Source organism: Somniosus microcephalus, chromosome 11 (assembly GCF_052327205.1).
Source record: "Somniosus microcephalus isolate GS21.2 chromosome 11, FLI_Smic_1.0, whole genome shotgun sequence".
Taxonomy (NCBI): domain Eukaryota; kingdom Metazoa; phylum Chordata; class Chondrichthyes; order Squaliformes; family Somniosidae; genus Somniosus; species Somniosus microcephalus.
The window spans coordinates 202,459,698-202,487,117 of NC_140997.1; the positions used below are offsets into that span (position 1 = coordinate 202,459,698).

General features: G+C 42.2%; 1 protein-coding gene across 5 annotated transcripts in view; it reads right to left on the minus strand.

Moving 5' to 3' along the window:
- Positions 1–2,688: 2,688 nt before the first annotated feature.
- Positions 2,689–27,420, minus strand: part of hdac11 (histone deacetylase 11) — a 125,127-nt gene continuing 100,395 nt past the window's right edge. For all 5 annotated transcript variants that reach the window (XM_086001707.1, XM_086001708.1, XM_086001709.1 and 2 more), the window contains 3 exons: positions 21,276–21,372; positions 7,856–8,034; positions 2,689–6,793 (listed from right to left, as the gene is read on the minus strand). In XM_086001707.1, the coding sequence (XP_085857833.1) occupies positions 6,629–6,793; positions 7,856–8,034; positions 21,276–21,372 (441 nt within the window). In that variant the 3' untranslated portion in view covers positions 2,689–6,628. The remainder of the gene's footprint in view (positions 6,794–7,855; positions 8,035–21,275; positions 21,373–27,420) is intronic.

Here is a 27,420-nt window from a genome sequence, read left to right on the forward strand (position 1 = left end):
GGGGAGCGTGATGACGTCATCACGTTGCTCGCGTTTCCCGCGCTTAAGGCGTCACGTGATGCGCGTCGTTGCGTCGCTGGCCGTTGAGGCTGAGGTCGCTAGGCCGGGCTGTGCCGGTGCTTGCCGCGGGAGCGGAAGATCGCGTCGCTCCCGTTGGCTGGCCGTTGAGGCCGAAGACGCTAGGCCGGGCTGTGCCGGCGCACGCACATCACGTTGTACATGACGTGACGTCAGCGCGCTAGGGCGCGTCTTAAAGGGGCAATGGCCCCAACAGGTAAGTTAAAAGGGCAACGGCCCCAAAAGGTAAGCTAAACATACAGTAAGGTAAGTTAAAGGGAATTATGTGTCTCAATGTAAGGGACAACCAGTGGTACCACCACAACACTACTGATTTTGCTCTCTATACATTTAAATTTTAACCACTGGGCAAGGAGCCCTCCAGATGTCTCCAATCACACATGGGCAGATGTTTCTCTTGGCCAGGTGAATACCATTTCGAGCCAGGCAGAGGAAACAAAGTACTTCCTGGAATCCACACTGCAGCCACCAGTCTGATATCAGAAGCTGCAATATAAATCATAGAATCATAGAAATTTACAGTACAGAAGGAGGCCATTCAGCCCATTGTGTCTGTGCCGGTCGAAAAAGAGCTTCCAGCCTAAACCCACTTTCCAGCTCTTGGTCTGTAGCCTTGTAGGTTACAGCACTTCACGTGCATATCCAAGTACTTTTTAAATGCGATGAGGGTTTCTGCCTCTACCACCCTTTCTGACAGTGAGTTCCAGACCCCCACCACCCTCTGGGTGAAAAGATTTCTCCTCAACTCCCCTCAAATCCTTCTGCCAATTACTTTAAATCTATGCCCCCTGGTCATTGAACTCTCTGCTAAGGGAAATAAGTGCTTCCTATCCACTTTATTTAGGCCCCTCATAATTTTATACACCTCAACTAAGTCTCCCCTCAGCCTCCTCTGCTCCAAAGAAAACAAACCCAGCCTATCCAGTCTTTCCTCATGGCTAAAATTCTGCAGTCCTGGCAACATCCTCGTAAATCTCCTCTGTACCCTCTCTAGTGCAATCATATCTTTCCTGTAAAGTGGTGACTAGAACTGTATGCAGTATTCTAGCTGTGGCCTAATTAGTGCTTTATACAGTTCAAACATAACCTCCCTGCTCTTATATTCTATTCCTCGGCTAATAAAGGAAAGCATCCCGTATGCCTTCTTAATCACCTTATTTACCTGTCCTCCACCTTATCTACCTGTCCTATATGCAGCATAAATATTTGCAAACTTGTTGCTGGCTTAATAATTTGCTCCAGTGATTACCTTACCAATTCTATGCATCTTTTGTTAATAAGAAGATATAGCACATAAGATACAGAAGAAAAACATGTAACCATGGAAAAATTGCCCAGATGATTGTCAAAAATTGTACTCTATTTACCAAATTCTCTGCAGATTTATATAATGCTTTGTTTTAGTTTAGCAGTATAGTGAGGTAGGGTCATTTGTTAAACATAAGCTGCAACCATTCATCATCAGTTATTGAAGATTAATTATTCAAACCTACCTGTAATCACAGAAAACAAAGAATGTATAAACCTACAATTAAGCTATAATTAATGTGGAATGTTAAATTATAGCCTGTGGACTGTACTATTCTTCCACAAGTCTACTTGGTTTAGCTGAGAATAGCTTCTGGGTTTGTGTTGTGAAAAAACATCAGCTTGCTGTTTATATGTTAGAGTAGATATGCAAGTGGGAATCTTCGTAACACATGGCACACAATAGTCTTTCAATGTTGTCAAGCTAATTTGGCAAAACATCATGAAGCAGCTCATGAATGAGGGTTCGGTCATTTAGGACTGAGATGAGGAGACATTTCTTCACTCAAAGGGTTGCGAATCTTTGGAATTCTCTACCCCAGAGGGCTGTGGATGCTCAGTTGTTAAGTATATTCAAGACAGAGATCGCTAGATTTTTGGATACTGAGGGAATCAAGGGATATGGGGATCGGGCGGGAAAATGGAGTAGAGGTAGAAGATCAGCCATGATATTACTGAATGGCGGAGCAGGCTTGAAGAGCCAAATGGCCTACTCCTGCTCCTATTTCTTATGTTCTTATGAACTGGAAAGTAAATTGTAGACAACACCCATCAATAGTTTCATAAGTATGAGATATTTGGCTGATCGATAGCTTGGTTTTGGAGGAATTCAGTTCAGAATAGGTATCTGAATAATTTTCATTGCATTTCCTCCATTACAATGGCGTTACCAACAGATCTGCTGCGTCAAGCTTTTTAAACTCATTAACAGCGAAGCGTTCTATTCTGTGATTATAAACACATCTTTACTCATAGCACAGCAAGATCCCACAAATAGCAATGAGATCAAAAAACAATTAAATCTGGTTTTGGTTGAGAGAAAAATGTTGAACAGGATTCCATAAGAAGGTCGTCTCTTCCTCGAATAGTGACATGGGATCTTTAATATCTACCCAAACCATTAGAACAGTCAGGTGGGACCTCGGTTTAAGTCTCATCTGAAGGACTGCACCTCCAACAGTGCAGCACTAATTTAGTACTACTGTATATTGGAATGTCAATCCAGATTATTTGCTAATATCTGGAATAGGGCTCAAACCCACACAATCTGAGATGCACTAAATTGATTAATGACAATTAAAATAATGCTTGATTCATTTAATCAGGTAATAATCTACTGCGACAAAATAATACAGGTTAGCTGATTGATTGAGAAGTAATCAGAACTAATTTATATGTTAGAATAAATTACCAAGAAATTCACTTTGCAGTACATCTGACACAAAGAAAAGTCTAGATCAGGTCCCAAAACAGGAACTTGATTCAGGGCTAAGTTGGATGGGCTGAGTGATCAGTCCTCATTCTTAATGCCTTATGCTTTTATTAAGGTCATGTCAAGAATTTAAATCCCCACTTCTTAAACACACACACCAAAATTGAGAGACATTAATTACCAATAAAGCAAAAATGCAGATTAGTCAAATTCCCCGTCAACATAAAGCTTTGTTTCTGTGGCTCTGAATCAAAGTATGTCAATGTTACATTCAGATGAAGTCAAGATTTTGACAAGATAGTTCCAATGCAAATGATTTGATATGATGCTTACTATGAATATCATTATCAACCAGTGTATATAATTTAGCATTACTTATAACTTGGACCATGTAAAACAAATTGTGAGATTTTCACCTAAATATCAATTTTTTTTTAAAGTAAGTATGTTATTCTGTTTTTCATTACAGTATTTGGTCAGTCACTGGTGAATATACAGGGTTGAATCTAGGATCATATTTACAGAAAGGTGGGCAATGAAAAGTTCCAATTTGACACATCATAATTTCCATTATTCTGCAAAGCTCTTGATAAAGATAAGTAATTAACTAAATAAATGTCAGCTACAGATCATTAGGGTAAGTGATTTTTTTTTTTTTTACAAAGCTTAAACCAAAGACATCACTAGCTATAAAGAGTAATGTGCGCTGCAGGATAGGGGTTAAATGGCACGCAGCTAAACTTAAGACTATAATCATATGCACTGTGGGCAAATGTAAACAAACACAGCTACCAAAAAGGGTAAATCTATCAGAAAAATTAACTGCTTCCTAACAAATGGAGCAGAATTCATAATAATGACACTTTGTTAATTTACACAGTATTCATCAACAGGCAAGCAAATCTTGTAACATAATACAATGAATAGTATTCAAAACAATGCTGTAAGTCAGTGTCATGTGCCCTGATTTTAATGTTAAATTGTGTGATTTTTAGCTGTCGTAGAAAAATACATTCATAAATGATTGTTAGTCAACAATAGTAGAGTTTTAACAGGACATGTAGAATTAAACATGACATTCAGTTGGTAACATCCTCATGTAATAGAATGAAATCGGCAACTTTTATAACTGTAAGCCCAGTAATAAATAAAATATTTTATTTAGCATCTCTCCTCTTAAACAGGATATGTGCAAATTTCTTCATTATGATTTTATTTAGGTTTTTGAAGAAAAATATAATGACAGCAGTTAGTTTGCATTAGGTTTCAATATTCTTCAAATGGCTTCAATCCACCTGCCGAGCATTGTAAAGGAGACTGAGCTAAACAAACTGAGGTCACATAGATCTGGCTTAAATTAAAAGAAAATTAACTAATATTTAAAAGAGCCATTACTTTTTTTGTCCTATTTTCATGGCATTTTCAAATCAGCATATGACATCAAACAATATCCTCCTCGATCAAGACAGGCATACCAGCCTTGGACATTTCCACAACCACCACCAATGATATTCCTTTCAAAGAACTACATAGAATTTACAGCAGAGAAACAGGCCATTTGGCTACTGTCTATGCTCCACAAGAGCCGCCTCCCACTCTATTTACTTAATCTCACCCTATCAACATATCCTTCTATTCCTTTCTCCCTCATGTACTTATCTACCTTCCCTTTAAATGCATCAGGTCTACCAGGGAGCATTTTTCAGTAGTGTAAAAGTGACCCATCACCCAATTTCCTTCTATATTTGGATAACTACACCAAGACTAGCAAAGCTTACTTTCAGAATCCTAGAAGAAGCCAGTGTGAATGTCAGGCAAGACTGGACTTCAAACTCAGGTATCACGTGGACACCTATAAGGCTTACAACACTTGCAAGGCTTAACCCTTTTTTGGTCAGTTTTTGCCTGAATTTCCAATATGCATCACTAATGGGCGAGGTTTCTCACCAGCAGGATAAAGTCGGAAATGTACTCTTAAAGTACAATTTTACATTTTGTTTCTTTATACAAAAAAAGATAGATATGAATTGGGAAGGGCTATTGGTCAATCCTGGCAAATCTATTCAGAGATAATCTGCAGTCTCTCTCTAACGCCCTGTCCCGTTACCATCACAGCACCCAGCCATTTCTTAAATATTCCAGACTTTATTGCCTCCACTGTCCAAACCAGAAGTCCATCCTACATGTTGCTCAGTCTGTGTGTGAAGAAATACTTTTTGACATCAGTCTTAAATTTTTCCTACTTTTCAACAGTGACTTAATTGACTGTAAAGTGCTTTGGGATGTCCTAAGGTCGTGAAAGGTGCTATATAAATATTTCTTTCTATCCAAATTTTTCCCTTCACTAGAACATGCCTCTCCCTACCCTACAATCAAAGTTTAATTTGAAGTTAATATTGCAGATTTACCTTTCCTATACCACTTACTATCTGAGATGCCTCAATGCTATTCCCTTTCAATCATCCCATCTCAAAACGGAGAAGTCCAAGCTTCTCCAGACCTTCCTCATAACGCGGTCCTATGATGTCTTGTGGTTCTTCTCTATACCATCTCCAGACATTTTTGTTCTGGTGACCAGAAATGGGCACAGTATTCAAGATGTGGTCTGACCAGAGCACTGCACAGTTTAAGGTCAACTTTCTACAACTTGTAAGGGCAGATTTTACCTTTCACCGCTGGGCAGAAAGCTGGCGGTAGCAGATTGGCCACCTATTAGACACCCGTCCGATTTTACTTTCCATTGCTTTGCTGACTGCTGCTTTTAATTTTGGCAGTACTAGGTTTCACTAAGACCCTCGTCACAAAACAAAACAAAAAAAAAGAAAACCCTAAAATTATTCCTCTTATTTGAGATCATTTAGCGATAAAATGCAAGCTTTGCAACTATTCAATAAAAGACACATTTAGTGCCAGATATAATGAATAAAGGTCAGAAAATATCATCTTTGTCATGCTCCAATAGTATTTAAATTACCTAAAAAATGTAATTGCTGCACTTAGTTATTTAAATTCCATGTTAATCTATAGTACAAAATACTTTCTGTAGGCCATAACAGAAAGATACTCATTATGAATAACAACACTATCATATAAGAACACAAGAACATTTTCAGCCAGAAATTGAGAACAAAAAGCTAGACACCTTGTATTTAAAGGCACATTCCTTCACAAATAGATTGCTGGGCAATAAAATAAACTTTTATAGTAATTTGACACAATTTTCCAGGATATTTCTGCAGTTAACTATTTTCTCTGATAATTGATAATTCATTTTCTACAAAACAATCAGAATTACGCTGCTTCACAACTTGTGTCACCATATCCTCTATTTTGAGTAAAATGGAGTGAGGATAGTTCTTGCGTATAATTATCACACTGACAGTACTGTGTTTCAACTGTTGTATGACTTAGTGTGTATCGGGTGGAAAAATACTGTACATTTTTTCCATTTGTGAATTATTCAAGAATTGGGGTGTGCTGAGCTAAATGTTTTTATTTGAAATTTTTTATTTATCTAGATTCTTCACACAGATAATATGTATTATTATTTATTAAAAATTCCCATGTCTTTATTGCACCAGAGAGGAATGTTCCTTTAAGATTTTAATAGTGATTGTAAACCTATTTTTTTTAAAAAATCTTATCAACATTTATAACTTTCTTTAGTCAGATTATAGAACATTGTTACTTTAGTATTTAAATTACATTTTTCTCCAAACTAATGAAAGTTCTTTGCATTGACAGTGGTAGCATTGCAGCCGATACAGACTTGCGTATTAGAAATGTTATGTTAAGAGTCATCCACTTCACCTAAACCATCCCCTGGTCTATTAGATGCAAACGGTGCAAGTTAAGAATAGAATCAGCTATGATCCTAGCTGTGGACCTTTGGTAGCCTCCAGATGTCACCATCAGGATGGGTATCTTATGCTTGCGGGCTGCCTCAAAGACAGCTTCATCTCTCTTAATAATTCCCTAGACAAAACAAAACTTAATGGAATTAGGAGACTGGACACACAACAGTTTGTTTTTCTATCATTACTAATTATGGTATTTCAACAACACACTTTGGTCCTCCCCAAATATAATACAAAAAGCAATTCCAGATGAAAATATTATTTAAACGTTTATACATTATCCCACAGCTTAATTTCAGCATGGTAGATATTTCCCCATTTTAACCAATAGGTTCTAGCAAAAATCTCAAAATATGGTAAAACAAAAATCTATATTTATGTTTTCAGCAGCAATTTCCTTTTTAAATAATCAGTATAATTATACATCCACAACACAACACAATTATGAATCACATTATTTCAGAAAGTCAAAATGGAATTAAACATAATGTTAAAATGGCCAGAATAAAATTCCATGATAAAGAGCTCTATAGTAAATACAATGGAGCACTGAAACAATAATTATTTTTCTAGTTAATTTGAACACATCTTTGTATGCCTTTTTATTTACAAATCATAAAGATACTTATTTAAGACTAAAATGTTTTAAAATATGTGCCTCTAAATTAGTAAATACAGTTTTACATAAATGAACTGTTCCTTTTAAAATGGTAACTGTTATTTTCCGCTTGTGTATCGTGTACATGCCCGTTAGGGAGTGCATTCAGTTGTACCACGATAGCATTTTCCCTGAACAAAGCTAGCTAGAAATTAGGTAATTGTTTGACTTATTTCAATTTATTTTAGCTGGGCAGGGAAAAAAAAAGTCAAATGTTGCAGAAATAGTACTGAAGTAAATGCTGCACAATAGTGAAGCAGAAATTATATGCAACATTTGCCCAAACTAATGACACTCCTAGGACAGACATGCACAGAACTGAAACTTTTGCTGAGGTAGGTATAACAAAGCTTTTCTTCAAATCTTCTACAAGACGAAACTCAGGTGAGTATTCACTAAGCTTGGGTGTATTTGAACATGTTGCATATTTCAAATATAAGGCACAACTTATTTTTGAAGTGTTTTCACTAATACGTTTGCAAAGTACAAACTTCTGGATTACCCTGAATTTGTCTTACGAACCTGAGGTGAAATAGCCAAACCTCCCAGTTGATCACCATCTAAGATGTCAGTGCCTGCATTGTACACAATGATGTCTGGAGTGACTTCCTGCAATGCTTTTGCCACATGTGTTTCCACTTTCTGCAGATACTCTGAATCCTCTGTGTCCCAGTCCAGCTCAATTTTCCACTTGATGGCTCCTGGTAACAATTCATGAATAAACTATTTAAAGCAATCAATCATTTCACACAGTTAACTCTACAGGAAATAAATCTTCAAAAACAGCGAGGCAAACAATATGAATCAAAATCCAGCCTACAGTTATTTACTTAAATAGGGTGTAAACAAATATCCTTTCTGTACAGATTATTCTACAAAAAATGCAAAGATATCTCAATGACAAATTATTGTTGATAAACATTAGAACAGGCAAAATCATCCTTGGATTTCAAAAATTGTTAATACGAGAAAAGTAATGTTATGTAACAACTACAGCTATTATACCAAAGTTTATCTTAAACTAATTATTGCTCAATTATTTTTTCCAAACAGTAAAGTGATGAGTTTGATCACTGCAATACAAAGAGCACAGATACAACATCTGGTTCTTAGGTAAGAGTTATTCCAGGCAGGCCGTGTGATAAATTCTGAGGGTCTCTAAACAACAATCATTAGATACTACTGTACTATCCAGTAGCAACTCTATCAGCGCAGAGTGAAGGCAATGATTAACAATGATGTTTTCAGATGACTAGAAAGCAGCGCCCAAAATTATTTCTGCATGGTAAAGTTGAAGGAAGCCCAAGAAATGATCACTGGGGAGGGATTGAGTAGTGCAGAATAGTCCACAAAATTGCTTCAAATGGTTGACTCGTTAAATTGAACAATTTATAAGGAAACCAAAATGAGTTCTGCTTTTCCTCTGCTCGTCTTTCTGTAGGTCATAGTGGGGTAGCTGCTGCTGTCACATCACTGCATTTCTTTTTCATTTTATTGATGTAATGATTTTCAGATAGCTAATACAGTATTGATGGATGTCAGAAAGCTGCTGACTGTAAAAATGCTTAGAATAAAAAAAAATCTATATGAAACATTGCACTGGAGCTCAGGAAGGAACATGAAAAGACTACTGTAGTCCATCTTAGCACAAATACTAATGTTGCAATTTGTCAGAAGTATTTGTATAAAATCTTTTTTTAATCTTAATTTAGATTTTTCCAATTAACAATGTAACTCACTTTTCGAGTTTCAACACCAAGCACTACTATGTTATCTATGTCAGGGTCCAGATGCAAAGTATGACTTACTCTCTTTGCTCTGCCCCAACAATGTTCCTTCACCCTAACCCTCAGAACACCTTGGACTGTACCAATGTACCTTGACCAATGTCCTATTTCAACCATTCTCTCTCAGTAAAATTGACAAGCTCCCGGATATTTGTGCTGATACATGAACAGTTTTGTGCCATGGACTTAAGCCAAGTAGGAACTGGACTGACACTGCCTAAAGTCATTTCATACAAGTCGGTAATCATCAACATCCCATCATTCTAGTACAAAAGCAAAATACTGCGGATGCTGGAATTCTGAAATAAAAACAAAATGCTGAAAATACTCAGCAGGTCAGGCAGCATCTGTGGCGAGAGAAACAGAGTTAACGTTTCAGGTCGATGACCTTTCATCAGAACTGGGAAAAGTTAGAGGTGTAACAGCTTTTAAGCAAGTGTTGGGGCAGGGAAAGGGATCAGATCATAACCAGGGGCAGGGAAAGGGATCAGATCATAACCACTGCTCCCATTTTTTCCAGACAGCAGTTGCTGGTAATGATTCTGCTCTTGTCATTTTCAGCTTTTCTAGACCCATCTTTTGTTTCTTTTATTGTCCCATTACCACCCCCTTTTGCCTTGCACCTTTTATCATTTAATCACTCCTGCCTTCCACCCTATCACAGACCTTCCCTTTTGTTCTTTCCTCCCCTCTCCTCCGCTTTCCCTGCCTCTGTACTTATTCCCATCATTCTAGTCTGGATTTGAGCCGAAGTACCAGAGGCAAAATGAAAGTGTGCTAGCCCACTGTAACTCTTAAGTGTAGGTTGTAATTGCTGTTAAATAATTGTTGTGTCAGATTTAGCTCAGTGGTGACCCTCTCACCTGAGTCAAAAGGTTGTGGATTCCAGCTCGACTCCAGAAACTTGACCATTTAATCGAAGTCTTTCAGATGAGACGTTAAACTAAAGCCATGTCAGCCTGCTCAGGTGGGCATAAAAGTTCCCATGACACTATTCGAAGAGCAGGGGAGTTCTCCTGATGTCCTGAACAGTATTTATTCCTCAGCCAATATCACTAAAAACAGATTATCTGGTCATTCATCTCATTCTGAAGAGAAGTTAAGACACACTTCTTCACACAAAAGGGTAGTAGAAGTGTGGAACTCTCTCTATAAAAAGCAGAAGATAGATAAGAGCTCATGGGGCTAGGGGTAATGTATTAGAATGGATAGAGGATTGGTTAACGGACAGTAAACAGAAAGTAGTGATAAACGGGCCATTTCTGGTTGGCAGGCTGTAACTAGTGGGGTGACGCAAGAATCAGTGCTTGGGCCTCAGCTATTTACAATCTACATTAATGACCTAGTTGAAGGGGCCATGTGTAATGTATCCAAATTTGCTGATGATACAAAGCTAGGTGGGAAAGTAAGCTGTGAGGAGGATACAAAGAGCCTGCAAAGGGATATAAACAGGTTAAGTGAGTGGGCAGTAAGTGGCAGATGGAGCATAATGTGGGAAAATGTGAGGTTATTCACTTTGGTAGGAAGAATAGAAAAACAGAATATTTTTTAAATGGTGAGAAACTATTAAATGTTGGTATTCAGAGAAATTTGTGTGTCTTCGTACAGGAAACACAGAAAGTTGGCATGCAGGTACAGCAAGTATTGCAAGGGTTTTTATATTCATTCACGGGATATGGGCATCGCTAGCAAGGCCAGCATTTATTGCCCATCCCTAATTGCCCTTGAGAAGGTGGTGGTGAGCCACCTTATCAGAGGGCAGTTAAGTGTCAATCACATTATTGAGAGTCTGGAGTCACATATAGGCCAGACCGGATAAGGACGGCAGAGTACCTGCCCTAAAGGACATTAGTGAACCAGATGGGTTTATATGGCAATCCAGTAGTATCATGGTCACCATTACTGATACTAGCTTTTTATTCCAGATTTAGTTAATTAATTGAATTTAAATTCCCCAGCTGCCATGCTGGGATTTGAACTTATGTCTCTGGATCATTAGTCCAGATCTCCAGTAACGTAACCACTATACTACCGTACAAGAGTAAGTTTTACTACAATTGTACAGGACTTTGGTGAGACCACACCTGAAGTACTGCGCACAGTTTTCGTCTTCTTATCTGAGGAAGGATATACTTGCCTTAGAGGCGGTGCAACGAAGGTTCACTAGACTGATTCCTGGGATGGGAGGGTTGTCCTATGAGAGATTGAGTAGATTGGGCATATTTACTCTCTGGAACTTAGAAGAATGAGAAGTGATCTCATTGAAACATAAAAGATCCTGAGGGGCATTGACAGAGTAGATGCCGAGAGGTTGTTTCCCCTGGCTGAAGAGTCTAGAACTAGGGGGCTTAGTCTCAGGATAAGGGGTCGGCCATTTAAGACTAAAATGAGGAGGAATTTCTTCACTCAGAGGGTTGTGAATTTTGGAACTCTCTACCCCAAAGGGCTGTGGATGCTGAGTCGTTGAGTATATGCAAGGCTGACATAGATAGATAGATAGATTTTTGGACTCTAGGGGAATCAAGGGATATTGGGGGTCGGGCAAGAAAGTGGAGTTGAGGTCAAAGATAAGCCATGATCTTATTGAATGGCTGAGCAGGTTCGAAGGACCGTATGGCCTACTCCTGCTCCTAATTCTTAGGTTAAGTAGATGCTGGCGCAATTAATAATTTTAAATATGAAATTCATAATTTTTTTGCTAGCCAAGGATATTAAGGGATATGGAGCCAAGGCAGATGGATGAAGTTAGGATACAGATCAACCATGAACTCATTGACTGGCAGAACAGACTTGAGAGGCTGAATGGCCTACTCGTGTTCCTATGTTCCTATTGCTGTTTGTGGACCTTGGTGTATGTAAATTGGCTGCCATGTTTGCCTATATTACAACAGTGACTGCACTTTAAAAATAGTACTTAATTGGTTGTGAAGCACTTTGGGATATCCTGAGGACATGAAAGGTGCAATGTAAATGCAAGTTGTTTCTTTCTTCTAAATATAGGTGAATCAATTAGTTTACAATAGCTTTTAAACTGTACCAGATAGTAATGATGGGTATGAATGTGTTAATGATTATGAAACAATGTGCAAACAGATAACAGTACTTAACGTGTGTTGCATTCCAATGCATTGTGTCATTTTCAATTTGACCTTTGTTGACCCTTTTAAACTGAAATTCATTATCACTGAGGTTTTCAGCTATAATTGTATTCTTAAGAGTGCATGCTTGTTAACACTCACTAGTCTGGAGTGAGGGTCACTAGTTTTGCTTTAATGTCCCTCACTCTGAAAATGAACACAGCTCCATGGCCTAGAAATTCACTATGGCCCCGCCAGCTGGCTAACGGCCAAAAGTTAGCGCTGGGCGCGGAGCCATGTGCGACCGTCCGATATTCACTTTTTGCGCCCCAAGTCGGAACCGGCCGCTATTCCAGGGTGTGCCCGCCCCCGCTTGGGGCGCTGAAACTGAATTTCAGCACTCTAAGTGCCGCTGCGCCACCCGATGCGGTGCGGCAGGCTGCGGTACTGCAGGCCTCCTCCTTCTCTTAAGGTGGAGGTGCCTGCAACGGGGAGATCGCCGCTGGATTGTGCCGGCAAATGAGCCCGGCACCACGGAGAAGTGCCGGGCTCGCGGAAAGCAGCCGGCAATGCCGCAGGGGGGGGGGGTGGAGGAGGCCGGGGAAGGAGGTGCGGGCAGGCGGCCGCCGAAAAAGCGGCCGGCCGCACCTCCACCTTAAAGCGCCCCAGTACGGCCCCGTTTTTCAATCGCTGTTTGTGGCCGCTGCAGAAGAGGCGGCCGCAACTAAATATGGGGTTTGGGCCGGAAGCGGGGCGGAACCGGGGCACTGCGCACACCGATGACGTCATCGGTGTCAGCGCAGCGCTACCGGCTACCGCCGCCATTACCGCAGCGCTGAATATCAGCGCACCCTCTTACACTGGCGCAGAAACCCTATTTGGGTGGTAACTGGGCGCAAAGCCCACTGAATTTCTAGGCCCATATGTTTAAATGGGTTTTCCAACCTGTCTCACTCTATTTGATCACAGATGTCACTTCCACTATTTCTGTGGTGTTTAAAGGATTAAAAGGATTGGTTTGAAGGCTGCAGAAACCTAAACATCATTGAGGTTGGAGTTTGCAGAAATCAAAGCATTTGTTTTGAGATAAAATAGAGCACTCGGTGGTAGACTTTCAGCTTGCCGCCTGGGCATAAAACTGACATTGTGGATTGGCCGCCAGTTATAGTAATCATCTGATAGCCGGTTGAGGATAAAACAGTGCCAGAACTAGGAGCTCCTCATCCCAGCAGTGCATATAGCCAATAAGCAGAAACTCACATATGAAAAGGACAACTTAACACAGCTGAAGATCCGGATGAAGAAAGCTCATCTTAACTCATCATTTATAACTCTGACATACTAGAACACAAAACAAGTCTTTTGCCTCTAATCCTAAAGCTCTCAAGCTAACCGTGCACTTTTACATGCAAGAAAATTAAACTCACATATTGAAAATTATTGAATGGTGGGTTCATTAACTAGTGAAGAACTAAATTAAAGTCACAATTAGAAAGCAGCAGGTATGATTTCCAAACAATCTGGATAAATGAGTACATCAAATGGATGTTTCCCCTAATGTCCAACTGCAAATTGATTATGAAAGACTGAATTAGCCACAATTGTACCTGATTAGAATTAGGTTTTAAATGAAAATTAAATAGATTTTGGACTAATTCCAAAATGTGCAGGACATTACACAAGCCAAGAAGAGCACCATTACATAGAATTTACAGCATAGAAATAGGCCATTCAGCCCAGCTGGTCTATGCTGGTGTTTATGCTCCACACGAGCCTCCTCCCCAACCTACTTCATCTAACCCCATTAGCATATCCTCCTATTCCTTTCTCCTTCATGTGCTTATCTGGCTTCCCCTTAAATGCATCTTTGCTATTCACCTCAATCACTCTATGTGGAAGTGAGTTGCACACACAATAATCACTCTCTGGGTAAAGCAGTTTCTCCTAAATTCCTTATTGGTCTTATTAGTGCTATCTTATATTTAGGATCCCTAGTTTTGGACTCCCCCACAAGTGGAAACGTCTCTATATCTACCCTATCAAACCGCTACATAATTCTAAAGGCTTCCATTAGGCCTCAGCCTTCTATTTTCTAGAGAAAGGAGCCCCAGTCTGTTCAATCTCTCAGTTCTGATATAATTCTTGTAAACCTTTTCTGCACCCTCTCCAGTGCCTCTATAAAAAATTTGTAATATGGAGACCAGAACAGTGCACAGTACTCAAAGTGTGGTCTAACCAAGGTTCTGTAAAGGTTGAACATAATTTCCCTGCTTTTTAAATTCTATTCCTCTAAAATTTGTGTTAAAAGCTCTATTGATGTCCCCTGTGACCACTGGGGACAGATGACCCAATCGACAGTTGTCACCTTTCAATAACAAGTCCATCAACCTGAATATCCCACAGTCAGATGAAATATTTGACCTTCCCACCTAGAGCTCTGAAAGGAAACCCATCCTGTGAGGCAATAGATCCTGCTTCTGTCCATGCCATAATATCCCAAAACAAGCGCTCTACTTGGAGCTCCGACACGGCAAGAGAGCCCCAGGTGGGCAGAGGAAACGCTTCAAGGACACCCTCAAAGCCTCCTTGAAGAAGTGCAACATCCCCACAACAACTGGGAATCCCTGGCCCAAGACCGCACAAATTAGAGGAGAAGCATCCGGGAAGGTGCCGAACACCTCGAGTCTCTTCGCCGGGAGCAAGTGGAAGCCAAGTGCAAACAGCGGAAGGAGCGCACGTCAACCCAAGCACCCCACCCACCCGCCCCTTCAACCACCATCTGCCCCACCTGTGACAGAGACTGCAGGTCCTGCATTGGACTCATCAGTCACCTGAGAACTCATTTTTAGTGTGGAAGCAAGTCATCCTCGGTTCCGAGGGACTGCCTAAGAAGAAGATTATTTGTAGAGCCAATATGGGATACAAGTAGAACTTTCACTATCTGCATGTATCTTTTGAACTTCCCATGGATTGGGGAAACAGTTTAGCCTCATACAGAAACCTTCGCCTTTAAGACATAGGAAAGACCATCCAGCCTCCAGACAGAATCACAAGAGCTGATGGTTGTCTGCAGAAGTCTATCTCCAGATGCCCAAATCCTAAAAACGACCTAACCTACCTCAAGTTCAGTCTTCCAATCGTGAGGGAAAGCTGTGAGACAACAACAACAACTTGCATTTATATACCACCTTTAACAGAGTAAAATGTCCCACTGCGCTTCACAGAAGCGATTTTCAAACAAAATATGACAGAGCCACATAAACAGATATTAGGACAGGTGACCAAAAACTTACTCCTTAAAACCTACCTCTTTGAGCATCTGAAAGGAGGAAAGGGTGGGAGAGGCTTATGGAGGGAATTTCAGAGCTTAGGGCCTGGGCAACTGAAGACACGGCCACCAATGGTGGAGCGAAGAAAATCGGGGATGCACAAGAGGCCAGAAGTGGAGGAACGCAGAGATCTCGGAGGGTTGCAGGGCTGGAGGAGATTTCAGAGATAGGGAGGGGCGAGGCAATGGGTGGATTTGAAAACAAGGATGAGAATTTTAAAATTAAGGCGTTGCTGGACTGGGAGCCAATGTAGGTCAGCGAGCACAGGGATGATGGGTGAATGGGTCTTGGTGTGATTTAGGATACGGACAGCAGAGCTTTGGACAACGGAGAGCATCTGCTTCCCTGTCTACCTCAGCTAAATATTGAATCAAGGAGGTACCTTTGGGAGCAATAGGATTGTGTCTTGACAAAAGAAGCGGGAAAGAATTCCTTCACCCCCCCCCCCCCCACAACTATTCCAATGTTCTCGGCCTCCCACCTTGCACTCTCTGTAAACTTGAGCTCATCCAAAGCTCTGCTGGCAGGTCCAGAAGTGCATCATTAAGTGTAGCACTGGGGGAGTGCTGCATTGTTGGGAGGTGCCACCTTTTGGATGAAATGAAGCGCCATCCACCTGTCCTGGTGGTTCAGGTGGATGTAAAAGATCCCATGACACTATGAGGAAAGCGAAGAATTCTTCTAATATTTTGGTCTATATTCCTCCCTCCACCAAAAACAGATTAACCAATTATTATTCTCATTTGCTGCTTGTGGAGTCGGCCTGTGGCATTTACTTATATAACAGCAACAGCAACTACGCTTTCAAAGTAACGCAGTCGATGTGAAGCACGTTAGGATAACCTGAGGAAATGTTGAGGTGCTGTATTTCTTTGCTTAGGTCTAATACAAGTAATAAGATGCTATTATCTTGAATTTTTCCTGTTTTAATAATTGGCTTAGCACTCTGAAGTCTAAAATAGAGCAATTCTAAACAGTACAATTTTAAAGGGGTTGCAGGAACAGAGATAAGTGGGGGTGTACGTACACAAATCTCTGAAGGTGGCAGGACACACTGAGAAGGCTGTTAAAAAAGCATACGGGACCCATGGCTTTATAAACAGAGGCATTGGGGCCGAAATGTACAGGGAAGCGGGAATGTATGTCAGCGACCAGGGAACCCGGGAATGCGAAGGACATGCAGATTTTAACGGCAGAACCTCATTATCACTTTCATACTCCGATTCCTGCCCGGCAGCCGGCCAGATTAACAGGCAGTCCAGGAACGATCCCCGGCAACCAGAAAAGATCAAAGCATGGTGTGGGGCTCGGAGCGTAGCAGCAAGGACAGAGGGAGAGGGGGAAAGATCGGGGCATAATGTGGAGCCGGGGGGGGGGGGGGATGCACATCGTGGGGAGGAAGACGGGGCAGACGGGGGGGATTCGGACGGCAACTGGGGGGAAGAGAGCCGGCCAGCGTTAAATTCAAATGGCTGCCAATATTTTGAGGAACAGAGCCTCGTTAACCCAATATAATTACGAACCTGCCTCTCCAGAGCGGGTTTCTCGGCCGCCCCCAAACCCGCCACGGTTAAATTAGAAGTAGGCACGTTTGTGGCAAGTTGGGGTTGGATTTCACATATTTGCCGGTTTAACCGCCACCCCACTCCCCGACCCTCTCCCATCTGTTGTGGGGGGGAGGGGGGTTAAAATTCCCCCCATAGGGGCACAAAAGCAAGGAAGTTATGCTAAACCTTTATAAATCACTGGTTAGGCCCCAGCTGTAGTATTGTGACCAATTCTGGGCACCAGACTTTAGAAAGCATGTCAAGGCCTTAGAGAGGGTGCAGAGGAGATTTACTAGAATGGTACCAGGGATGTGAGACTTCAATTACATGGGGCGACCAGAGAAACTAAGGTTGTTCTCATTAAAGCAGAGAAGGTTAAGGGGAGATTTAATAGCGATGTTCAAAATCATGAAGGGTTTTGATAAAGCAAATAAGGAGAAACTGTTTCCAGTGGCAGAAGGGTTGGTAACCAGAGGACACAAATTTACAGTAATTGGCAAAAGAACCAGAGGCGAGATAAGGAGATTTTTTTTTTTTTAACGCAGCAAGTTGTTATGATCTGAAATGCAATGCCTGATAGGGTGGTGGAAATAGACTCAATAATAACTTTCAAAAGGGAATTGGCTAAATATGTAAAGGGGAAAAATTTGCAGGGATATTGGGAAAGCTGCCAGGGAATGAGGCGGATTGGATAGCTCTTTCAAAGAGCCAGTACAGGCACGATGGGTTGAATGGCCTCCTTCTGTACTATATAATTTTACGATTCTATGAGTCTTCCTGTCTTTTTGTGGACTACGAAATGCTTGGAGTAGAAATCTGTTCTCTCCTGATCAAGATAAACCCTTTCTATTGTCTCTGATGCTGGTGGTTTTCCTATCTTGGCAGGTAACACTATCACCAAAATAGGGTCCCTCAGGTGATCCAATCTTATCTCCTCATGGAATTTCAGAGATGTACTTGTGAAATGAAATCAATTACCCTCACTGTTAGTCTCTAGGACCCATGTCTCCACAGTGTTGTTTAGTATACAATTACAAATTCCTACTGGGCTCACTGTCTGGGTCAGTGTTAAAAAATAAATATCTGTCAAGTTAATTATGTGGGACCTGAGGTGGTCTGGATCCATGGGTGAATTCTCAACAGGAGCATCTGGCCATGAATATTGTTTGAAAGTGAGGGTATAATACCCATTAACATTGGGAGGTGCCACAATAAGACTACAGCTAAGCCAAACTTTGCTGTAGCTCATCAGATGACAGAGAGCACACTTAAAAGGATCCTGCTTTCAAAGCTATCCCATCATAGTATGCACGTACTATTGCCTACTCTTAAAATATTTCAACAGTTCCTCTATGTCTTCCAAAAATATATTTTCATTAGATGCTTCCTACTGCAGTATGGTAGTCTGCCCTGATCAGGGACAGCAATTGACTTGGGAGAGTCAATCTGTTTTGGTAACTGCTTGGAGATGTGTGGCCCACCTGGAATAAGTCTTGCCCAATGAGCCTGCTGGCATGCAATCCGAACCTTATTAGACCCTTGTTGGTGAAGTATCTTCATTCACTGGAGCTCTCAGCTCAGAGTCCATCTTCTGCATTGTCGATTTCCTATGCTGTTAGAGGGCCTAAACTACAACCATCGAGTCTGCAACTGGTGTACTTTGAAAGGGTTGCACTGAATCTTGGTGAATTTTTATATTTGGTCTATCTTAGTGTTAGATTTTGATAATTTAGGTACATCAGCCTTTGTGAATATGATCCATAAGGAGGTTACCATGAGGAATCAGGCGAGATCCCATTCCGGGACTAATGGCCCCTGGAGTTACTATATTAAGACTCGAGATAAGCCTTGTGATAAATGCCTTTTATATAGTTGAAGCTCTGGTAAAACAACATGCCCTCAGGCAATTCATTGGAAGGTTCCTCTTCCTTGGCGGAGTCCTGTTCTCAATCAGTTACATGAGATACTCTAAGTGGGCTTTTGAATCTCTGCTGGCTTCAGTGAGTCTGATCTGCCCTACTTTGATGGGAGCAAGGCTCTTCTCAGTTCCACCAAGACAATGATGTTTTATTCAGCCATTCAATGTGGTTCTCCCATATGCAGTCCACAGAAGGGTCCCAGATGTGCCTCTGCTTTCCCTAGAATCCTCTTCCCCAAAGGAAATCTGTGGATATCTCAGAGGGAGGAGCCCCAATGAAAATAATGTGGATGGGGACCATACCTGTACATGTTACCTGTCCCCAGGTGGAAGAGGAGACTGGGAGAACAAGACCAGAATCGTTTAGAGATACTTTCTTGGTTATTACTTCAGGGGGACACTGACACTATCCGAGTATTGGCAGGTGCATACTCTGTGCCAACTAGCATCAGAATCACTTCAGCATAACTATACCAGGCAGTACTGAATTGTGGGGTCAATGTCTGTTGGGAGTCCCAAGTTATAGATAGATATTTATCTTGAGGAAAAATTTGTTTAATCACCTCCTAATTTACATATGATTAGGTGTGGATAGATTTGTTAGGCTTACTGTGCTTGTCTATCTTATTCTTAACGTGGGATGCACAGGGGAGCCATTCCTTATGGGTGCATTTTGTGAACGTGAAGCAAATTTGGCAGGTCATGGTATCATGTTCGGGGAACAAGCTTTTTATAGAATGATCATGAGTTTCCGTGATTGTGAAGCAATTATTGCATTTTGCACAGTATTTAAAGCTTTTATCAGAATGTTGATATAAACATACCAATCCAACTATGGAACCCACTAGTTTGTTTTTGATGCAGGCAATGTATTGCATGGGTCAGTGCCAAAGGGTATATAGTCTAACCAGATAGTTGAGCGAGGACATACTCTCTGTACTGAGTGCAAAGCCTTTCTACCACCTACAAGGCACAAAAAAGGAGTGTGATGGAATACTCTCCACTTACCTGGATGAGTGCAGTTCCAACAACACTCAAGAAGCTTGACACCATCCAGGGCAAAGCAGCCCGCTTGATTGGCACCCCATCCACCACCTTAAACATTCACTCCCTCCACCACCGGTGAAGCGTGGCTGCAGTGTGTAACATCTACAAGATGCACTGCAGCAACTCGCCAAGGCTTCTTCGACAGCACCTCCCAAACCCGCAACCTCTACCACCTAGAAGGACATGGGCAGCAGGCGCCTGGGAACACCACCACCTCCAAGTTCTTCACCAAATCACACACCATCCTGACTTGGTAATATATCACCGTTTCTTCATCGTCGCTGGGTCAAAATCCTGGAACACCCTACCTAACAGCACAGTAGGAGTACCCTCACCACACGGACTGCAGCAGTTCAAGGCGGCGGCTCACCACCACCTTCTCAAGGGCAGTTAGGGATGGGCAATAAATGCTGGCCATGCCCACCTCCTGTGAATGAATTTTTTTAAAGTACCAGTTTGAGCCTTGGCCCCTGGTACGCTAATGCTTTGTTTTGCCTGTTTTATTTGCTCTCCATATCTAGAGAGCACAGAATTGCACGGTGGCATAGTGGTTAGCACTGTTGCCCCACAGCGCCAGAGACCCGGGTTCAAATCCGACCTCGGGCGACTGTCTGTGTGGAGTTTGCACATTCTCCCTGTGTTTGCGTGGGTTTTCTCCGGGTGCTCCGGTTTTCTCCCACAGTCCAAAGATGTGCGGGTTAGGTTGATTGGCTATGATAAATTGACCCTTAGTGTTAGGGGGATTAAAATACATGGGGTTACAGGGATAGGGTGGGATATGTGGGGGTTACGGGGATCGGGTGGGATATGTGTCGGTGCAGGCTCGATGGGCCGAAATGGCCTCTATCTGCAATGTGGGGTTTCTGTGATTTCTGTGAATTGCTTGCTGGTGTTATCATATAACCTAAAGAACACAGCCTTTCTTCCATTTTAATGCTTATCCTGAAAAGGACAATCTAGCATGAAAAGGACAACCTAGCATGATATTTTTGGAGGTTCATCACCAATGCCGACCAATGTTGACACCTTAAGACTCTTTTATAATCGGAAAAAGGAAAATAAAAATCTGGATTTGCCAATTCAGACAACAGAATTCTTAATACTCTTACGTCTGTCTAATCTAAATTATTCCTGAAAATTAGATTAGATCTTGTCACACGGGTAAAAATTAATTGCATATAAAGCTGGGTGTAATACTAATTACATTTGAAATTTTAACAGTGATAACTTGACTTACGCTTTGCAAATCCATCGCCTGGGTAGATGTATCTATTAAAAGCATCCATAATATAGACTCTGTTGTCATCCATAAAATCTCTCTCATGTCCATTCCCCTAAGAGTGAAAAGATTGATGAGTATTTTAAACAGAAAATTGTTCTTTGCAAGACTCATAAAAAATTGATGATTAAGTATTTTTGCCGGCATAATGGTGAAGTGCATCTGAGGCATAGAACACTCTTGATTGCATTCTGATTTGTTTAAGTTTTACAACATTTCAGAGACAATCAGAGTGCTTAGCTTACTGCTTTACAATTATGTTTGATTGAAATAAGTATTGTGTTTTACAACACTGCTTGGATATCCTAACATTATTTCTCTAATCAATTGAGCCATTACTTGACTGTACTGTATATTTATCTACGTACAAAGCATAAGCAAACAATAATAAATGGCATTTGTAAGTACTGTATAATTAATATAAACATCATAGTGGCTCTAAAACTGTAGCAAAATCGGACACTTTAGGCCCAGTTTTAACTTGAACTGAGACTTGGACCATGGGGAGTGGGGGGCGCAGAGGCAAGCGCCAAATTCCCTTGAACTCGGCAGTGAGACACTCGGGCGATTTTAACTCCTGGGCCTCACCAGCATGCCGCTGATCCGTTACCCCACCCAGAACCAACGGGAAACAGCAGTTGGGCGGTGGGCAGGAGCAGATGATCGGTTGGCAGGAGGCCAACAGCGGAGACCAAAAGAACACCCCAGCATTCAGGCAAGACACAAGGAGGGGGTTTTGGGAGGGTCTCGCAATCATGAAAAGAGGGGGGGGGGGGGGGAGAAAGAGCCCGGGGTAAGGGAGACCTAAATTCTCCTTGTGGGGCCTGACGAAGCACTCCTGCACCTCCTGACCCCACGTGGCAAGTAAAAAAAAAAAAGTTAAATAAAAACCTCTTTGGGTCTCTGCAGGCCCTGGCTCCTGTTCCCACTGCCTTTTTCCTGGCAGGAAAGTCCCAACAGCTTCCCTGCCTAAGTCACTGGTTAAAATAGCAGTCGGGTCCCAATGATGTCATCGGAGCTCGATCTGCATATTTAAAGAATGGCCATGCCAGTTTCAAGCAGGTGTCCTTGCCGCCTGCTCAGAAAAGCAGGTTAAAATTCCAGACTGCGGGAATGGAGCGGGATGTCGATGGGTAAGTTTCTTGGCTGATTTTAACCGTCCACCCAGTTTCCACAGGCAGGGTTCAAAATGCACCTTTTATCTTGATTTAATGATGTGCAGGTAAAAGAGTATTCCACCATGAACAGTATCCAAGTCTCTTCTACCACTAATACAACAACTTGAATTTATATAGCGCCTTTAAAATACTAAACATCTCAAAACACTTCACAGATGCACACTCAAAAAAAAGACAGCAAGCCACACCAAGGAACACACATGATTAGGAGTGGTGACCAAAAGCTTGATTTAGAGGTGGGTTTTAAGGGAGATCTTAAAAGGAGAAGGAGGTGGAAAGGAGGAGAGGGTTAATTGAGGGCATTTCAGAGCATGAGGCCTGAGTGGCAGAAGGCACAGCCACCAATGGTGGGGCAAGGGGAGGGGAATGCGCAAAAGACCGGAGTCAGAGGAATGGAGAGTTCTCGGTGGGGTGGGGGGGGGGGGGGTGGTGGGTGGTGGAGTGTATCATTCGAGAAGGAAGGGAGAGGGGAGGCCATGGATCATTTAAACAAGTGAATGCAAATTTTAAATTTGAGGTAACAACAGAAAATGCTGGAAAAACTCAGCAGGCCAGGCAACATCCGTGGAGAAATAGAGTCAACGTTTCAGGTCGAAGCCCTTCGTCAGGACTGAAAAAACACAGGAAATGAAACAGATTAAAAGGCCAGTTTGGGGGCTGGGAAATGGGGATGAAAGAACAAAAGAGAAGTGACGAGACATTAAGAGGTATTCAAAACGAGACGAGATGGTGATAGGACTAGTGGAGAGACAAAAGACGGCTCTAGATTAGGTGTGAAATGCGCTGGCAGAATGAGAGACAGTTGCCATGTGGGAGAGAAAAAAGGGGGAAGGGCACAAAACAAAGGTGTGGATAAAAAAAATATATATAAATGTAATAGGGGCCGAGGTTATGATCTGAAATTGTCGAACTCTATGATGAGTCCGGAAGGCTGTAAAGTGCCTAATCGGAAAATGAGGTGCTGTTCCTCGAGCTTACGCTGGGTTTCCGTGGAACAATGCAAGAGTGGTATTGGGAGTGCGAGGTCAGCAAGGACAGGTAGGATGGATGAGCCAAACTTGGTGCAGGAAAGGATACAGGTCGCAGAAGATTGGATGAGCTGAAGTTTAGAGAGCGCAGAAGCATGGGAGACTGGTCAGGAGAGTATTGAAATAGGCAAGTCTGGAGGTGAGAACGGCATGGATGAGTTTCAGCAGGAGCGGGGCCAAGCATTCTCTACCCCAGAGGGCTGCGGATGCTCAGTCGGTGAGTATATTCAAGACTGAAATTGATAGATTCTTGAGCACTAAGGGGATCAAGGGATATGGGGATAGGGCGTGAAAGTGGAGTTGAGGTAGAAGATCAGCCATGATCTTATTGAATGGCGGAGCAGGCTCGAGGGGCCTTATGGCCTACTCTTGCTCTTATTTATTATGTTCTTAGGAGCAGAGACGGAGGTAGGTGATATTACAGAGGTGGAAGTAGGAGGTCTTTGTGATGGAGATATGGAGTCAGACGTTCAGTTGGTTTCCCTTGTCCCCTAATGGCTGGGAAGTCTGTCCCTAATCCATTTAACAGTGTGACATGTACTTTAGCTTCTACATTATTACATAATAAAGCTTTGTTATTTACGCTATAATAAACCTCTCAAATTCTAATCCTGGTTGTGTTTACCACAGTAGAAAGTGCTGTGCAAAGGTATTTCAGAATACTCATTAATCACATCCCACAAGTAGGTATCTACGCAACAACAAAATCACACAACATCTGATATAATGGCAGGACAACAAGGGCACCTCCAGCATTTCCCTGCATTTTATACTCTCCTCTATCGCAGTTGAAGTCAACTAAGCCCCTGTGTATTAATGTAAACTAAACTGGCCTGGATTTGATTTCTTGCAATCCCTCTGTGATCTCATCTTTCTTTGCTATCCCCTCCCACTGGTTCGGAGGAATTTATTTGAAAGTCTTAGGGGGAAAAATTCGGTTGGTTAGCGCCTCGGGGGTGGGGGGGGGTCGCTAACGGGGCGTAAGGAACTTAGCGCCTGAGCGCAGCAATTTAAGAGCAGTTCGCGAAATTGACCAGTCATTTTGCGGCGGCACTAAATATTACCACCACAATCTCCTGCGCCCGCAGATCATGACGTCAGTCAAGCGTGCAACGCACTGGTAGCGCCCCGGACCGGATATTCAGTCGCGCCCCCTGCCTTAGCGCCTGCCGCTAGGAGCGACAGGTAGAGGAGAACGTTTTCAAGTCGGGAAGGGGCTGGGGGAGCGCTATTTAAAGGCGGGCGCTTCCTGCCTTTTCTTGTCAGCAAAATTTTTGGTTTTAACGCTGTCCTAAGGAGTTTTGGCCCTTAGCACCACTTTTGTGGTTCCTAAGCGCTGAGCTCTTTCCCTCGGCCTATCCATTAGTGCTTCCAATACAATTGCTTTTGAGGTCTCTCCAGGCCGAGATTCAAGGCTGCAATGAGCAGGGTGTGGCTAGCCAGCAAGATGGCCCCTCCCTTTGAAGAACTGGCTTCCATGGTAATTGGTATCACCTGAGCTTCGGTAGCGTTCTGAGGTAGCGCCTCGCTCCCTGATGTTTGCGCCTTGAGAGGTGTGTTGTGCCTGATTTAGCGCTCAAATCACCTCCAGGGGCGACAGAGGTGAATTTTGCAGTCGGAGATGATAATTAGCGGCGGGCACTAAACTTTGTGCCCGGCCGATATTAGCACCCCAAAATGGGCGATACCGAATTTTTCCCCCTTATTCATTTAACCAGAATGCATTTCAACAAAGTATCCCAATTTGTTTTTTGTGGTAAAATTATTCCGTTTCAGAAACACACCAACAAATGCTACAAACCAAAAAACAGATTTTTAAGCATAGCTTTTGAATAGCATAAATTTGGTGTTGTAGTAACACCTGTACAGATGTAACCAAAATAAGTAAATGCATTTAGGTTCCTTTCATTTAATTTTTTTAAATGTTTAGCTGTATGAAGTATGTTTGTTGGCAAAACATTTTATTTTTTACAATGCTAACAGTAAAATACATTGAGACGTTCAGGCACAGTCAGCACTTAACAGTAGACTTTAAGTGAGGTTAAGACTAAGGAGCCAATGTCACAGGCTCTGTCTTGTTTTAACTTGTACATACTTTTGAAACTAAATTTTGTAAAGTAGTAAATACAATAAAGTGCTGACATCTTTTCATGTTATTCAATCCTAACCAACTGCTTAAGCTATAGGCAGCTTGAGGATGTTTGCCAATATGTAACAATTTGAGACAAATGTGACCACACGATGGAGCTGTAACATAACAAACGGGCTGGTGAATTGCACATCGCAGCGTGAGCTAACATGCTGTGCAATTTTTCACATTTTCTGACTTATGTCACCTGACCATAGGTTTATTTTAGAACACAAACTGGCAATACTTTGTGGCTAAACTAAATCATCCTTGAACACAATTTCACATATAATAAACCAATTATCACAAGGTATTTACATACATCATTGCTGCAGTTCATTGATGTTGTGCGTTAAGCTTTAAAAAAAATGATTCTTGAATTTTTATTTTATCTTGTTTACACAAGCAGCTAGAGGTTAGAGCAAATATGGCATTTTTTTAATTCGCTTATGGGATCTGGGCGTCACTGGCAAGGCCAGCATTTATTGTCCATCCCTAATTGTCCTTCAGAAGGTGGTGGTGAGCTGCCTTCTTGAACCGCTGCAGTCCCTGTGGCGAAGATACTCCCACAGTGCTGTTAAGGAGGGAGGTCCAGGATTTTGACCGAGCAACAATGAAGGATCGGCGACACTTCTAAGTCAGGATGCTGTGAGATTTGGAAACATAGAAGATAGGAGTAGGCCATTCGGCCCCTCGCGCCTGCTCCGCCATTTAATGAGCGATTGGCTGATCATCCAAATTCAGTACCCTGTCCCTGCTTTCTCCCCATATCCCTTGAAGGGAACTTTGAGGTGGTGGTGTTCCCACGTGCCTGCTGCCCTTGTCCTTCTAGGTGGTAGAGGTCGCAGGTTTGGGAGGTACTGCCAAAGAAGCCTTAGCGAGTTGCTGTAGTGCATCTTGTAGATGGTACACACTGCAGCCACGGTACGCTGGTGGTGGAGGGAGTGAATGTTTAAGGTGGTGGATGGGGTGCCAATCAAATGGGCTGCTTTGTCCTGGATGATGTCGAGCTTCTTGAGTGTTGTTGCAGCTGCACTCATCCAGGCAAGTGGAGAGTATTCCATCACACTCCTTACTTGTGCCTTGTAGATGGTGGAAAGGCTTTGGGGAGTCAGGAGGTGAGACACTCGCCGCAGAATACCGAGCCTCTGACCTGCTCTTGTTGCCACTGTATTTATGTGGCTGGTCCAGTTAAGTTTCTGGTCAATGGTGACCCCCCAGAATGTTGATGGTGGGGGATTCAGCAATGGCAATGCGGTTGAATGTCAAGGGGCGGTGGTTAGACTCTCGCTTGTTGGAGATAATCATTGCCTGGCACTTCTGTGGCACAAATGTTACTTGCCACTTTTCAGCCCAAGCCTGAACGTCGTCCAGGTCTTGTTGTATGCGGGATCTGGTCGTAGATTAGCAGCATAAACTGACCAAATTCAATCTTGGCGCAAAGTAAACATATTTCTGGGTAGATTTCACCCCAGGGCAATTTTAGAGAAGATAGAAACACAATCATTAGATTTACTGTTATAGAATCACAGAATAGTACAGCACAGAAGGAGGCCATTCAACCCATTGAGTCTGCTAACACTCTGCCTGCCACATCCAAACTGATCTGACTACATCCTCCCATTGTTAAAAACAAAGAGGCCTGGCGTTCCCGCTCGGTTACGCTGTTTTTTTTTGGTGCAATTCACCCAAAATCGGCATTACCAGCACAAAAGATCATGGAACTTTTAGCGCAAATTACATTCAGCGCAACTCAAGTTTCCGCGATC